This window comes from Cetorhinus maximus, chromosome 2 (genome assembly GCF_964194155.1).
Source record: "Cetorhinus maximus chromosome 2, sCetMax3.hap1.1, whole genome shotgun sequence".
Classification (NCBI taxonomy): domain Eukaryota; kingdom Metazoa; phylum Chordata; class Chondrichthyes; order Lamniformes; family Cetorhinidae; genus Cetorhinus; species Cetorhinus maximus.
This window is the reverse complement of record NC_135880.1, coordinates 98,059,902-98,074,252: the sequence shown is the minus strand read 5'-3', so window position 1 is coordinate 98,074,252 and position 14,351 is coordinate 98,059,902. Positions and strand designations below refer to the sequence as shown.

Genomic DNA, 14,351 nt, shown 5'->3' with positions numbered 1-14,351 from the left:
AGGTCTCTCAGCTCCTGACCTCGTTAAAGTTTTGGTCCAAACATGGACAAAAGAGCTGGACTCAGGAGGTGAGGGTGACTGTCCTTGACATCAAGGAAGCTTTTGACCAAGTGTGGCATCAAGGAGCCCTAGCAAAACTGGAGTCAATGGTAATCAGGGAGAAAACTCTCCACTGGTTGGAGCCACACCTAGCACAAAGGAAGATGGTTGTGGTTGTTGAAGGTCAATCATATCATTCCCAGGACATCACTGCAGGAGTTCCTCAGGGTGATGTCCTAGGCCCAGCCATCTTCAGCTGTTTCATCAATGACCTTCACTTTATCATAAGTCAGAAATAGAGACACTCACTGATGACTGCATACTGTTCACCATTCGTGACTCCTCAGATACTGAAGCAGTCCCATATGCAGCAAGATCTGGACAACATTTGGGCTTGGGCTGATAACTGGCAAATAACATTCATGCCACACAAGTGCCAGGCGATGACCATCTCCAACAAGCGTGAACCAACCATCTCCTGTTGACATTCAATCGCATTACCATCACTGAATCCCCCACTATCAACATCTTGGGGTTACCATTGACCAGAAACGGAACTGGATGAGCACATAGATAATGTGGCTACAAGAACAGGTCAGAGGCTGGGAATTCTGCAGAGAGTTACTCGCTTCCTGACTCTCAAAAGCCTGTCTAGCATCTACAAGGCACAAGTCAGGAGTGTGATGCAATACTCTCCACTTGCCTAAATGAGTGCAGCTCCAACTACACTCAAGAAGCTCAACACCATCCAGGACAAAGCAGCCTGCTTGGTTGGCATCCCATCCACCACCTTAAACATGCACTGCCTCTATCACTGATGCACAGTGGCAGCAGTGTGTACCAACTATCAGATGCACTGCAGCAACTCACCAACAGTCCTTTGACAGCACCTTCCAAATCTACAACTTTGACCGCCTAGAAGAACATGGGCAGCAGCGTTTGGGGCAATTCCCCTCCAAGCTCACAACATCCTGACTTGGAATTATATTCTGATTTCTTCACTGTTGCCAGGTCAAAATCCTGGAACCTCTTTCCTGACAGAATTGAATGTATCCACACCACATGGACTGCAGTGGTTCAAGGAGCCGGCTTACCATTGCCTTCTCAAGGGGATTTAGCAATGGGCAATAATTACTGATCTAGTCGATGATGTCCACATCATGTGATAATATATAAAAAAGCCTGTAGAGCCCTTTTATTTTTAAGTGTCATGATGGTCAGAATAGGTTGCACTTATATGCTAAAATGAATGATTGCTTTCCAAAATTAATGATACTTTGAAGACCTGAAAAATAACCTTGGGTTCAAATCATGTATGCTCTTCACTCCCAGCCAAGTACTCAGACCTGCAGTAGGAGCACTTCAGTAGCTTACCCAAGTTTGCAGAACCTACAGAAGGCTGAACCTTTTTTAAATAATTAAAGGTTGTCAGTCTTTGCAGTTTCCAACAGCTGACAGAGGAAGCAGCCAAATTGTTCAAGTAAGAATAGCACATTGGCCTACTGCCCAGTTTGCTTGTGAAGCATTCAGCTGAATGATTGCTTTATATTACTGGGGCTTCACTTACTCCAACTTAACTGATTTTGATAGATGACAAGTTTTTTTTCTGTGTGCCTTGTGAAGGATCAGAATGAAGTTGCATAGGCCTCTCAGGAGCCTGTGGTATTTCATACAATAGCTTGTATTATTGGTGAGGTGATAATGGACCAAGACTTGACAGGTTCAGGAACACATCTTTGTCATTAAATATATGTACATGTTGTGCACATCAAGTTGTTGGTCAATTATCTTCCTCAACTTTAGTTATGTGTTTAATCATTGTTTTATCCTTATTTCAATAGGTTATTTGTTACTTTAAGGAATCATATTGCCTATAATACCTAAAAACCTTTCTCCCCAATGACATTCCACCAAAGTTATTTTCTGTGATGATAATCATGCTCTTCCCCACAGTGTCACCACACTCTCCACTAAGATAACATTTATAGGGTCTGATAATGTGATTTAGGTGCAGTGGCACCTTGACTGCTGCTTTTTGTGTAAAATATTGCAGTTCCTGTGCTGACCTGATCTGATTTTCCTCAGTTTTCTGAGGTAAGAGTAGCCCTTAAAGGGCTGCTACACACTTCAAAGCATTTGTGGGGGTGTAATAACCGGTGCAAGGTACTGAAGTTGAATTGCATGTTGTTCAGAAACTCAAAATATTATTCACTACTTTAATAATGACCCTAGTGTGTGATGATTTCACAGACTTTCAGAGTTGTAACTCTTTCGAGTACATTCACAGTTCTTGACTTTTTTTTCTCCGGGAGTGGGACATGAACCCACAACCTTCTGATTCAAGACTTGGAGTTTGGTGAGAGGGGAGTTTTAAGTGTTAATTTTGTTCTTAAATTTTGCTCTTGACATCTAATCTAGTCTGTAATTAGCAGTAACTGGAAAATACTGTGTAAGCAGGCTAAATTCTTTCTTGCAGAATAGATAGGGTAAACTCACTCTTAGCTGTAGGAGCTGAGTAGTTAATTAGCTAACTGGATGAATCTGGTTACTCTGGCCCCAGTTCAGTCTGCTATAAATTCAGGGTTCTTTAGTGCAGCTTTGGCTAATGGAATGCTGCTGCCTAACTGAGAGAAGTTTTGGAGTTTGGTGAGAGGGGATTTCTTTGTTTCCTTTTTATATCTTTCTCACCCTGTAGGAATTGGTTCTTGCTCTACTATAGGGAAAGGAGCTAGCTGTTTGGTGAGTATCTGGTAAGTGGGTAAGTTTTATTCTATCCCTAAGGTTTAAAATAGTACACACTTTTGTGGTAAAGTTAATTAAAATATATAAGAAAGCAACATAAATAAGTGATCAATATAATTAAGTAATTATTTAAAGCACATTAAGGATAGCAGGACAGGTGGTGTGTCGAGGCTGCAGCATGTGGGAGATCATGGATAATATTGTGATCCAGGGCAAACACATCTGCACTAAGTGTTTGTGGCTTGAGGAACGTCGGCTCAGAGTCATTGAGCTGGAGGCTGAGCTGCAGACTGTGCGACACATCAGGGAGGTGGAAAGATACCTGGGCGCTTTATACCAGGAGGCTGTCGCACCACTTCAGATAGGGTCTTCTGATTTGGTCAGTGGCCAGGGGCGGGGTGGGGTGTGACTGCAAGTGAGGCAGATAAGGGGACCCAGAGAGCAGGAAATTGAGCCTCTGCAATTGTTCAACAGGCTTGAGATTCTCTCAGCTTGTTTGGATGAGGGTCGGGGCTGCTGGCTGGATGAGCAAATTGACCATTGTACAGGAAGCTATCCAGGTGGAGGGAGCAAAAAGGAATGTAGTGGTAGTAGGAGACAGTATAGTAAGGGGGATTGACATTGTTCTCTGTAACAAAGAGCCAAGAGTCCAGACGGCTTTGTTGCCTGCCCGGTTCCAGGGTTCGGGACATCTGCTCAGGGCTGGAGAGGAACTTGCAGTGGGAGGGGGAGGATCCAGAGGTTGTGGTCCATGTAGGTGCCAACGACATTGGCAGGATGAGGAAGGAGGCTCTGCATAGTCGGTATGATGAACTAGGCATTAAATTAAGAAACAGAACCTCAAAGGTAATCATTTATAGATTATTACCTGAGCCACATGCAAATTGGTGTAGGACAAATAAGATTAGGGAAATAAAAGCGTGGCTCAAAGAATGGTGTGGGAGAAGTGGGTTCCGGTTTGTGGGGCACTGGCACCAGTACTGGGGAAAGTGGGATCTGTCCCATTGGTACGGTCTACGCTTGAACCATGCTGGGGCTGGTGTCCTCGCAAGCCACCCAACTAGGGAAGTAGAGAGGGTTTTAAACTGAATAGTGGGGGCAAGGGATCAAATTTGGGAAGATGTGGTAAAGCAAAGAGTGGAGACAAGACAAGAGAGTCAGGTATTAATATGGGAAATGATAAACAGACTGTGACAGGAAGGGACAGAGTACAAATCAGCAGATAAGACTAAACGCTACAAAAATAATAAAAGGACAAAACTAAAGGTTCTGCATCTAAATGCATGTAGCATTCGAAACAAAACAGATGAACTGATAGCACAAATAAAAATAAATAAGTACGATCTGATAGCCATTACAGAAACATGGCTACAGGATGACATAGATTGAGACCTGAAAATTGAAGGGTTGGGAAAACGTGGGAAAATTACAATCACCAGGGAAGTGATATTGAGCAAATTGTTGGGGCTGCAGGCTGACAAATCCCTAGGTCTGGATGGACTTCGCCCAAAGGACTTGAAAGAAGTGGCTAGTGAGATAGTTGATGCACTGGTTTTAATTTTCCAAAATTCCCTAGGTTCGGGGAAGGTTCCATTAGACTGGAAAATAGCAAATATATGACAGAGAACAGGAAATTATAGGCCAGTTAGCCTAACATCTGTCATATGGATAATGTTGGAAACTATTGTTAAAAATGTTATAGCAGGGCGCTTAGAAAAATTCAAGGCAATCAGGCAGAGTCAACATGGTTTTGTAAAAGGGAAATCACGTTTAACCAATTTATTGGAGTTCTTTGAAGGAGTCGCATATGCTGGTGATAAAGGGATGTGGATGTACTGCACTTAGATTTCCAGAAGGCATTTTATGAAGTGCCACATCAAAGGTCATTGCATAAAATAAAAGCTCATGGTACATTGGCATGGATAGAAGATTGGCAACTAACAGGAAGCAAGAGTTGGCATAAATGAGTCTTTTTCTGGTTGGCAGGATGTGACAAGTGATGTGCCAGAGAGATCAGTGCTCGGGCCTTCACTTTTTACAATTTACATAAATGATGTAGGGAGCGAAGGAATGGTTGCTGAATTTGCTGATGACACAAAGATAGGTAGGAAAGTAAATTGTGAAGAGGACATAAGGAGGCTACAAAGTGACATAGATAGGTTAAGTGAGTGGGCAAAGATCTGGCAAATGGAGTATAATGTGGGCAACTGTGAAACCATTCATTTAGGCAGGAAGAATAAAAAAGAAGCTTATTATCTAAATGGTGAGAAATTGCAGAGCTCCGAGATTCAGAGGGATCTGGGTGTCCTAGCGCATGAATCGCAAAACGTTAGTATGCAGGTACAGTAGGTAATTAGGAAAGCAAATAGAATGTTATCATTTATTATGAGGGGAATTGATTACAGAAGTAGGGAGGTTGTGCTTCAGTTGTACAGGGCATTGGTGAGACCACATCTGGAGTATTGTGTACAGTACTGGTCTCGTTATTTAAAGAAAGATATAAATGCGTTAGAAGCAGTTCAGAGGAGGCTTACTGGACTAATACCAGGAATGGGTGGATAGTTTTATTAGGAAAGGCTGGACAGGTTGGGCTTGTATCCACTGGAATTTAGAGTAGGAGGTGACTTAATTGCCACTGTTAAGATCCTGAAGGGCCTTGACAGGGTGGATATGGAGAGGATGTTTCCTTTTGTGGGAGAATCTAGAACTAGGGATCACTGTTTAAAAATATGGGGTCGCCCATGCAAAACAGAGATGAGAATTTTTTTCCCTGGGAGTTGAGTCTTTGGAACTCTCTTCCTCAAAAGGCGGCGGAAGCAGAGTCTTTGAATGTTTTTAAGGCAGAGCTAGATAGATTCTTGATTAACAAGGGGGTGAAAGCTAATTGGGGGTAGGCAGGAATGTGGGATTGAGGTTACATTCAGATCAGCCATAATCTTCTTGAATTGCAGAAAAGGCTCGAGGGGCCGAGTTGCCTATTCCTGCTCCTAATTCGTATGTTCATATGACTATCATGGCTTTGAGGTGCTTAGCAGACTCTGGGACGTTACAATGTGAGGCATGACCACCTGATTCATAGAACTGCTGCAGATGCCAAATATCGGAGTACCAGCTCTCTAATGCAATGTACTTATATTAAAGAATTCAGAAACAAAAATCACAAGCTTATCTATCCCTTCAATAGCTTTAACAAAACCCCCTGCCCCATTCTTGATGCATTGGGCAATGTTTTTATGCTTTATCCTCTCACCTAACTCAATGTGATAACTCAGCTTCTAATGTGATTCATTTTCTTCTAAATTTTGCAACATTTGTTGTGTAAAATGTTTGATCAATTGCTTTGTCTTTAAAAGCTATTTCAAGATTTACAACTTATTTGCAACGTGCATACTTTTTCATTAGGCTACATAGCAGTTTTGGCACCTGTGTTTAATCTTTGAACAACTTTCATTAAGTTTACAACATGCAGTTACTGTCTCTAGTTCTGTTTTTGTTTTTTGGAACTCTGTATTTCAGACTTTTTGGACCTTTTTATGATTTCGTTCAAGATGCTTAGCAGCAATTGTGTCCAAAATGTATCACTTTTGGAAATGTGACTTATATTGTCTTCATACTTAGTCTTGGGCTTTTATCTGGAACCTTTGAAACAGCACTGTGAAGTTTTTATTCTTTGCAACTTGTGGAGTTTCAAAGCCAAACTTATCATTATCGTCTGAACACCCTTGTGTCCATGCAGGACTTCATAAGCTTTTGCATGATTCTGAGTACTTGCTTAGTTGTCTGAACTACATGTGCTATTTCTGGATTTAGTTTCATGCCATAGTTATCTGTCAAGCAACCAAAACCATTATATTCAACTTAGTTTATTGATTTTCTTGCAATACCCCAACCTTGTATCAAGGGTAGAGAAGACTCTTATCAGCAAGTTTATGTGCAGCACCTTCAGATATTGGCATTGGGTAATATTACCTCTTAATTGTTTTGTTTAAGCACCTGGGATTGTTGTACGTACAAACCTGATTTTCTTTCTTTATTCTTTCATGGGATGCGGGTTTCACTGGCAGAGCAAGCATTTGTTGCCCAGTCCTAATTGCTCTTGAAGTAATCATTTCTAATTACTGTGGGTCTAAAGTCACATGTAACAAGGAAGGGTGGCAGATTTCCTCCTCTAAAGGGCATTAGTGAACCAGATGAGTCTTTACAACAATTGCTAGTTTCATGGTCACCATTACTGAAATTAGCTTTATTGTCCAGATTTATTATTTGAATTCAAATTCCAACTGCTGTGGTGGGATTAGAATGTATGTCCCCAGAGCATTAGCCTGGGCCTCTGGATTACTAGTTCAGTGACATTACCACTAGGCCACCAACTCCCCCAGATTGAAGTTTTAGTGACCTGTACTACAGCTGATCTGTGATGTTGGCTCTATTATCTTGGAGAAGGATAGCTTACTCAACATCTGTTTTTTTTGGGCTGCATGATTCTATGAGTACTTGCTTAGTTGTCTGAACTACATGTGCTATTTCTGGATTTAGCTTCATGCCATAGTTATGCGTCAAGCAACCAAAACCATTATATTTGCAGCATCACTAAGACTACCTATTTTCACACCTGTAACAATGTTTTAACACATCCCCTGGCTCAGTTCATCTGCAGAAACCCTCATCCATGCCTTTGTTACCTCCAGACTTAACTATTACAAAACACATCTGGCTGGATTCTCACATTTTGCCTTAAACTCTGTAAGTTTAAGGTCATCCAAAACTCTGCTGTCTGTGTCCTAACTTGCACCAAATGCCGTTCACTCATCACTTTGTTTGCTAACCTACATTGGCACTGGTTGAGCGATGTCTGGACTTTAAAATTCTCTTCCTTGTGTTCAAATGCCTCCATGGCCTCACTTCTTCCTATCTCTGTAAACTCCTCCAGCCCCACAACCCCCCAAAGATATGTGTGCATCTAATTCTCGCCCCTTGTGCATCCCCAATGCATCATTCCATCATCGGTGGTCCTGCCTTGAGTTACCTAGGCCTTGAGCTATGGAATTCCCTCCCCAAACCGCTCTTCCTCTTTTCTCTTTTGCCTCCTTTAAATGCTCCTTAAAACTTATCTCTTTGACCAATCTCTAATATCTTCTTATGGTTCAGTGTCAAATTTTGTTTGTGAGGTGCCTTGAGATATTTTACTATGTTAAAGGTGCTATATAAATATACAAATTATTCTTCTTGTATGCATTGGGAATGTTCACAGATGAGGTGTTGGTAACTTTTACATTTCCTGTATAAGGCCCAGTTCCAAACAAGCTTTCTTAACAAAAAATTGCTTTAATGTCATGATTCATGAATTGAAATTTCAAAAAAAATCTGTTTTTGCCTAATGGCTGGCAGCCATTTATTTGTTCTGTCTGACCTATGTTATGTTATGATTCATGAGGCCGGATTTTCCTGTAGGCTCGGGAAAACCTGACCTGCAAACTCTTGTGCCTTCCGAAATGCACACCTGGACTTTGCCCCGGATTTTTGTCTTTTCACACGGACCGGGTTTGCAGTTCATTTTGCGAGGGTCAGTGGAGCTTTTGAGGAATGTGGGTGCGGAGGTGGGCTGGTTAGAAGGCCTGCCTTGGCTCTCTAGCACAGTGGCCCAGCTCCCAACATTGTCTAAACCTCACCGCATACGCTCCCTTGCCAATGTAATGCCCATCTCACCATTACTAGCCCCTATGCCCCTTAAGATCACCCATGCCACCTCGATGCCCCCATTTACCTCCATAGTCACTCACCCAATATGCACTATGTACAGTTCTCAGGAGCCATGCAACAGCACTGGGAATTATTTTAAGATCATTGGGAAAAAATAAACCTCTGACAGCCTAATAAAACCCTGAATTCAAACCCACTATCACTGATATGGTAAATTCCCGCTGTTCGCGCCCCCCTCCTTTGTGATTTTGTTTGCCCACGTGATTTTGTTTGTGTATCAAGTTGCAGTTCGCACCCCTGAACTCTTGTTTAAAAGGCTAATAAAGAACATACTGTACCTTATAAAATTCCATAAAAAACACAGTCCTCGAAGAAGGTGCACCCTGCAAAAAGTCTCTTCACTGTGCATGTGCAGTCTCTATCTGCATGTGGTTTGCTGTGATTTGCAGGATTCTACAGTAGTACAGTATTTTGCAGTAGGGTTACAAGACAAAACAGCACTTAACTAAAAATGAGAGAGTCACAGCCAAGCAGAAAACGCCCCAGGAAGGTGATGACACTTGACACTGGAACAAGAAGTCACAATCTTAGATAGACTGCAAAGTGGTGCAAGTGCTTCCATGCTGGCCAGGGAATACTTTGTGAATGAATCCACAATCAAGTACATTAGGCAGTCTGAAAAAAAAATAGGACCAATGTTAGTGTTTGTGGTAATCATACTGCCAAGTTAGCTTTTGTAAGCAGGAGAGATCCACACTTTGAGGAAATGGAGAAGTTACTCAATGTATAGATAGAGCACCAGCATGAAAGGAGGACCCCAGCTAATGCTTCAATCATTTGAAACAAAGCCCCTGAATTGTACCAGAACATAAAACGTAGTAAAGAGGGTAGTGCTGGTGATGAAAATGATGCAGAAGGTGCCTCTCCTATTTCCAAAGGATTCTCAGCTAGCACAGGATGGTTTGATTGCTTTAAAAAGTGTTTTGGGTGGCATAATGTGAAGTTGGTGGGTGAGATTGCTTCTGCTGACCAGGCAGCTGCAGGAGAGTTTCCCAAGATGCTGCAGGAATACACTGAGGAGAGGGCTACCAGAAGAACAGGTCTTCAATGCAGACAAAACTGGCCTTTTCTGGAAGAAGATGCCAAGTAGGACCTACATTTCAAAAGAAGAAAAGACAGCCCCTGGGTTTAAGGCAACAAAGGACAGGTTGACAATTTGCTATGTGCCAATGTGACTGGCTTTAAATGTAAATCAATGCTGGTTCATAGGTCAGAAAACCCTCTGCCAGAGGTCCTCAATTATTTGATGGAAAAGAATTTGTCTTTCAAAGTCTAACTGATCCTCAATAATGTACCTCGACATCCACATTCTCTCGCCGAGAACCATCCAGATGTTGAAATTTAGTTTTTACCCCCAAATACAACCTCACGCATTGAACTAATGGGCCAGGGGGTCATTGGTTCATTCAAGGCTTGCTACAGCCAACCAAGTTTCAGCCACATCCTTCATCTTTTGGAAGCAGACCCTTCAACACAGTCCATGATTGCTGGAAGGAAGTCAACACCCTCAAAGCAATGGGCATAATTCAGGACTCATGGTATGAAGTTAGAGCTTTAACCATAATGCCTGTTGGAAAAAATGTTTGGCCTGGGCTGTGAATGGTTTCACGGGGTTCCCCAATGAGGAAGCTTAATTGGCCAGGATTGTTGACTTGGCAAAACAAGTTGGGGGAGAGAGACCTGAAGATATCACCACAGCTGAAGTGGATGAGTTGCTTCAATCTAATTGAGAGGAACTCCCTACGGAAGAATTAGTTGAATTGATGAAATTAAATGAACCTAAATAGGAGCAGGAGTGGGAAGAAGAGCCTAAAAAGGCTCAGTTCATAATCAAGATGATGGTAGATCTCATTAGGCTAGCCAAAGATTTGAAAAAACAGGCAACAGACCATGATACAGGCATGGAAAGAAGCATTGCCTTTTGTAGCGTGATTGACACAGTAATTGCTCCTTACAGAGAACTTTGCCTTTTGTTTTTCAAATTTGTAAAGCAGTCAACAATAACATCGTTCTTCTCATCCAAATCATCCACATCAATGCCTGAATTAGGTACATCACCCACGGCATCTACATCCACTCTCGAGTGATGTACTGTAATGTACAGTAGCTGTACTATGATTTGTAAATTATACTATGGATATTCAGCAATAAGTTTTAATTTGTTCTTTTTTTCTTGTGTTGACAAAGAATTTCTTCAGTAAAATTGTTTTCAATGTACCTGTACGATAAAGTACTGTACACAGTACTGTATTCTCTAATTGAAAATGTTTACATTGTTTTTGTTTTCTTGTATTGACAAACAGTTACTTCAGGAATATCGTCTTTAATTTAATCAAAAAAAATAGTTTTTATTGACTCCATTAAGGTAAAAATGCAGAATTTGGGGATGGCTGGAACATAGCTAATTCAGCTGCATTGTTAACTGTGTTCTCTGTTTGCAATTTCACCCTTTGTGAGACTTCATGGGAATGGAACACCCACGAGCGGCGGGAGTTTAGTGTACTAGGAAAAAAATCTACTCTAATGCAAAAAAAAAGTAATCCTTTAAGTGCCTGGTAGGTTTGTGACAAAACAAGGAATCATATCAAAAGCACATTCTGACACTGTTAAGAAGCTGTAATAACAATCATTCTTGGATCAATAGACCACCTGCTAAACTGAAGCCATTATCAACTTTGAAACACAGCCAAGCATTCATAATGGGTACAGCAGTAATAACAAAAGCTTCCAACTACACTGCCTGAAATTGACAGAACAAAATGGTGTCCCATTTCCATTTCAAATCAAAGTGCCTGTTGATCAGTGGGGAAGAGCAGGTGCAGAGACTTTTTTTCAATTTTCAAAAGCAAGGATTTTTTTTAAAAGCCAGAGATGTCAGTCAATTTAATTCACAGCACAAAACTTGACAGTAAAGGCCAACAGGACTCTTTTTACATTTTTAATTCACTTTCGCATTCTTCAATGGAAAAAGTACAGTAATGCATGGCAATACTTACACAATAGTAATCAATGTAGCAGTCACTTACCTTTGCAGGACAGACCCCTATGATGATTCATTGCATTAAAAATGCATCCACATTACAATACAGCATCTAATAGTGTCAAAATATTTCAGACTTACTTTTCGGAATATTCCCAACTCTGCAGCAAGCTTCCCCCATTGGTCAAGAACTCTCCAAGGACTTGAGTTCTTTTAGGGCTTCTAAGACCCAAACCAGCGCACACAAATAGTGTGAGAGGAAATGCAATTTTACTGTGTTCCTCACAATGGGGACCCTGATTTTGGAAAAGGTGCATGTACATTTGACACTCAAGACCTTCCTGACCTGTAATAAGGCCACACAAAAATGTTGTGGGGTCAGAAAGGCAGCAGAAAATTGTTTTTTCAGCAAGAAAAACCTAAAAAACCCAAGCTCAGCATTTCACGACCTGGTTCACCCCTCCATTGGGAGAGGAAAATATGACCCATGATATTAGTTTGAAAAGCTGATGTTGAGCCTATTTTTGTACTGAATTTTGCTGTGCTGCTTTCGTGACATTAGCCCAACACCAATGATCAAGTTAGCTTAAGTTGATTTTGAAGGAATATAGCATGCTGTTATCAACTCTGTTGTCAGTATCTTCAACTGCACCAATTTTCAATAGACAGCTTGTTATATACAGTTACACATACACAATTCATTTGGAGCTATTTCCTCTTGTTCACTGTTGTTTTCTAAATACAGATTAACTTAGTTTTGGTATATTTATGCGGTGATGTGCTTGAAAAATGTACAACTTTAAATGCTTCTTTTTCCCCATGTTTTTGACATTGAGCAGAGGCAAAGTTGCACATAGTGATGCACACACTTCAGCCTGTGAACAATTGGAGACCAATCAGTTTATTTTCATATCTTAATGAATGTATGCAAGCAGTTGATTAGTTACCACACTAATAAACTTGGAAAATATGCCACAGTTGTTTAAAGCTGCTGTTAGACTGCATCCAAAGTACTGTTCTGGACAGTGAGCCTTAGGAATGATATATTGGTGTCAGAGGTGGTGCAGATTCACTGGAATTACACTGAACAGAAGAAAAGAAAGCAACTCTTTATGGGGTTATGCTGGGGTAAAAATGGTTAATTTATGAGGATGAGTTACGTGAGCTAGACTTGTATTCCCTTGAGTATAGAAGATTAAGGGGTGATCTAATTGAGGTGATTAGGATGATTAAAGGATTTGATGGAGTAGAGGGAAACTCTTTCCTCTGGTGGGGGAGTCCAGAACAAGAGGGCACAACTTGAAATTAGAGCTAGTCTGTTTAATGGTGATGTCAGGAAACCATTCTTCAGAGTTGTGGAAATCTGGAACACTCTCTCCCACAAAAGTATGTTAAGACCACATGAAATGAAAAATTCAAAACAGAGATTGATAGATTTTTATTGGGTTGGTCATGGGACCAAGGTAGGTAAATGGATTATGATGTGAATCACCCATAATTCCAATTGTATGGCACAGCAGGCTCAGGTGTATGAATGGCCTACTTCTGTTTCTATGTAAATATCTAATAGTTTGAAATATATGGTTGGTTTGGATTCCATAGTAGAAGGAATCAGCTCAATACAAAAATGGATGTTTTTCAAGTCGCCACGCCAAATCTCCTCCCACAATTAGCAGAGAAAGAGGGAGGAAATGATTCCAGAACTTGCAATTTTGCAATGATGGAAAAAAAATTGTAGTAGGAAAAATAAATAAGTGTTATGCATGCAGAAGTAAATTTAGTCTTTGCAAACAGGATTTATAAGAGATCAGTTAAGTGAGTTGCAATTGCCAGAACTGAATCAGTTGTGGATCACTGAATTTGGAATTCAGTCTACTACTTAATCTTCATAGCAATCTTGCTAATAGGTTTTGGGTAAATTATATCATTGTGTGTTGATCATACAAAGCTATCTTATGAGACTACTCAAAAGTGAGTAAAATAATTTGAATAAAAACTTGTAAATTAAAAATTGTGTGGGATTTTCTTCTTACCTGTCAGTAAATTCACCATTTGGTTGCAGCCAGAAACTCAAGAAGTGACAGAAATTTGTGCTTGATCCTGTGTCAAGCTGGATTCTGTACTGTTGTAAATTATACAAACTGAACTAATTATAAAGGATTTGATCCAGTTTATTTTAGTTTATTCCCAGTTGATGAATGTGATTGCCAATTCAGTATGATGCCATTTATCCATCTGCTTGAGTTTACTTGTTCTCTCCAATTTTCTCATTTTCCTAGTAGCTGGCAAATATCTATTTGATCCACCTAACTCTGTGAAATACTTAAAAAAATCAATTAAATCCATTATGGGCAATGTATTGTGTATACATATATATGTGTGTGTATATAATATAAAATTGGACTTGATTATATCATGTTGACTTGGCTACCTGTCTTTTTCAGATTAATAGAAATGATCTGCCCAGAGTTCATGCTGTACTTGGAGACAGAGTGTGTGACCTGGACTCTGCCATTTCAGCTTTAGCCTACGCTTATTTCCTTTATAAGGTACAGGAATGTTATGAAATACAGCGAGTTTTCTATGTGCATTTTCTAGAAATAAAAAATTAGGAGATTATACTCTCAGGAGTGATGAACCATAAAGTGCTCACCTCCTGCACTACGGTATGTAGATGATAGTTGGAGTTTCCACTGCTGGAAATACAGTAAAGTCCTGCTATTCACGGGGATTACGTTCCCACGAAATGTCGCAAACGGTGAAATTGTGAACGATTAACGTGCTTTTCAGTGGGACTCAATTAGGTTCCAGCCATGCGAGGGCAGCATTG

At 40.6% G+C, this 14,351-nt stretch overlaps 1 protein-coding gene across 3 annotated transcripts in view; it reads left to right on the top strand.

Annotated features, from left to right (window-relative positions):
• The window catches only part of LOC144696100 (protein prune homolog 2-like), a 508,829-nt gene that overhangs the window by 93,748 nt on the left and 400,730 nt on the right, over window positions 1-14,351 (top strand). For all 3 annotated transcript variants that reach the window (XM_078567388.1, XM_078567379.1, XM_078567368.1), the window contains exon 2: window positions 13,966-14,070. In XM_078567388.1, the coding sequence (XP_078423514.1) occupies window positions 13,966-14,070 (105 nt within the window). The remainder of the gene's footprint in view (window positions 1-13,965; window positions 14,071-14,351) is intronic.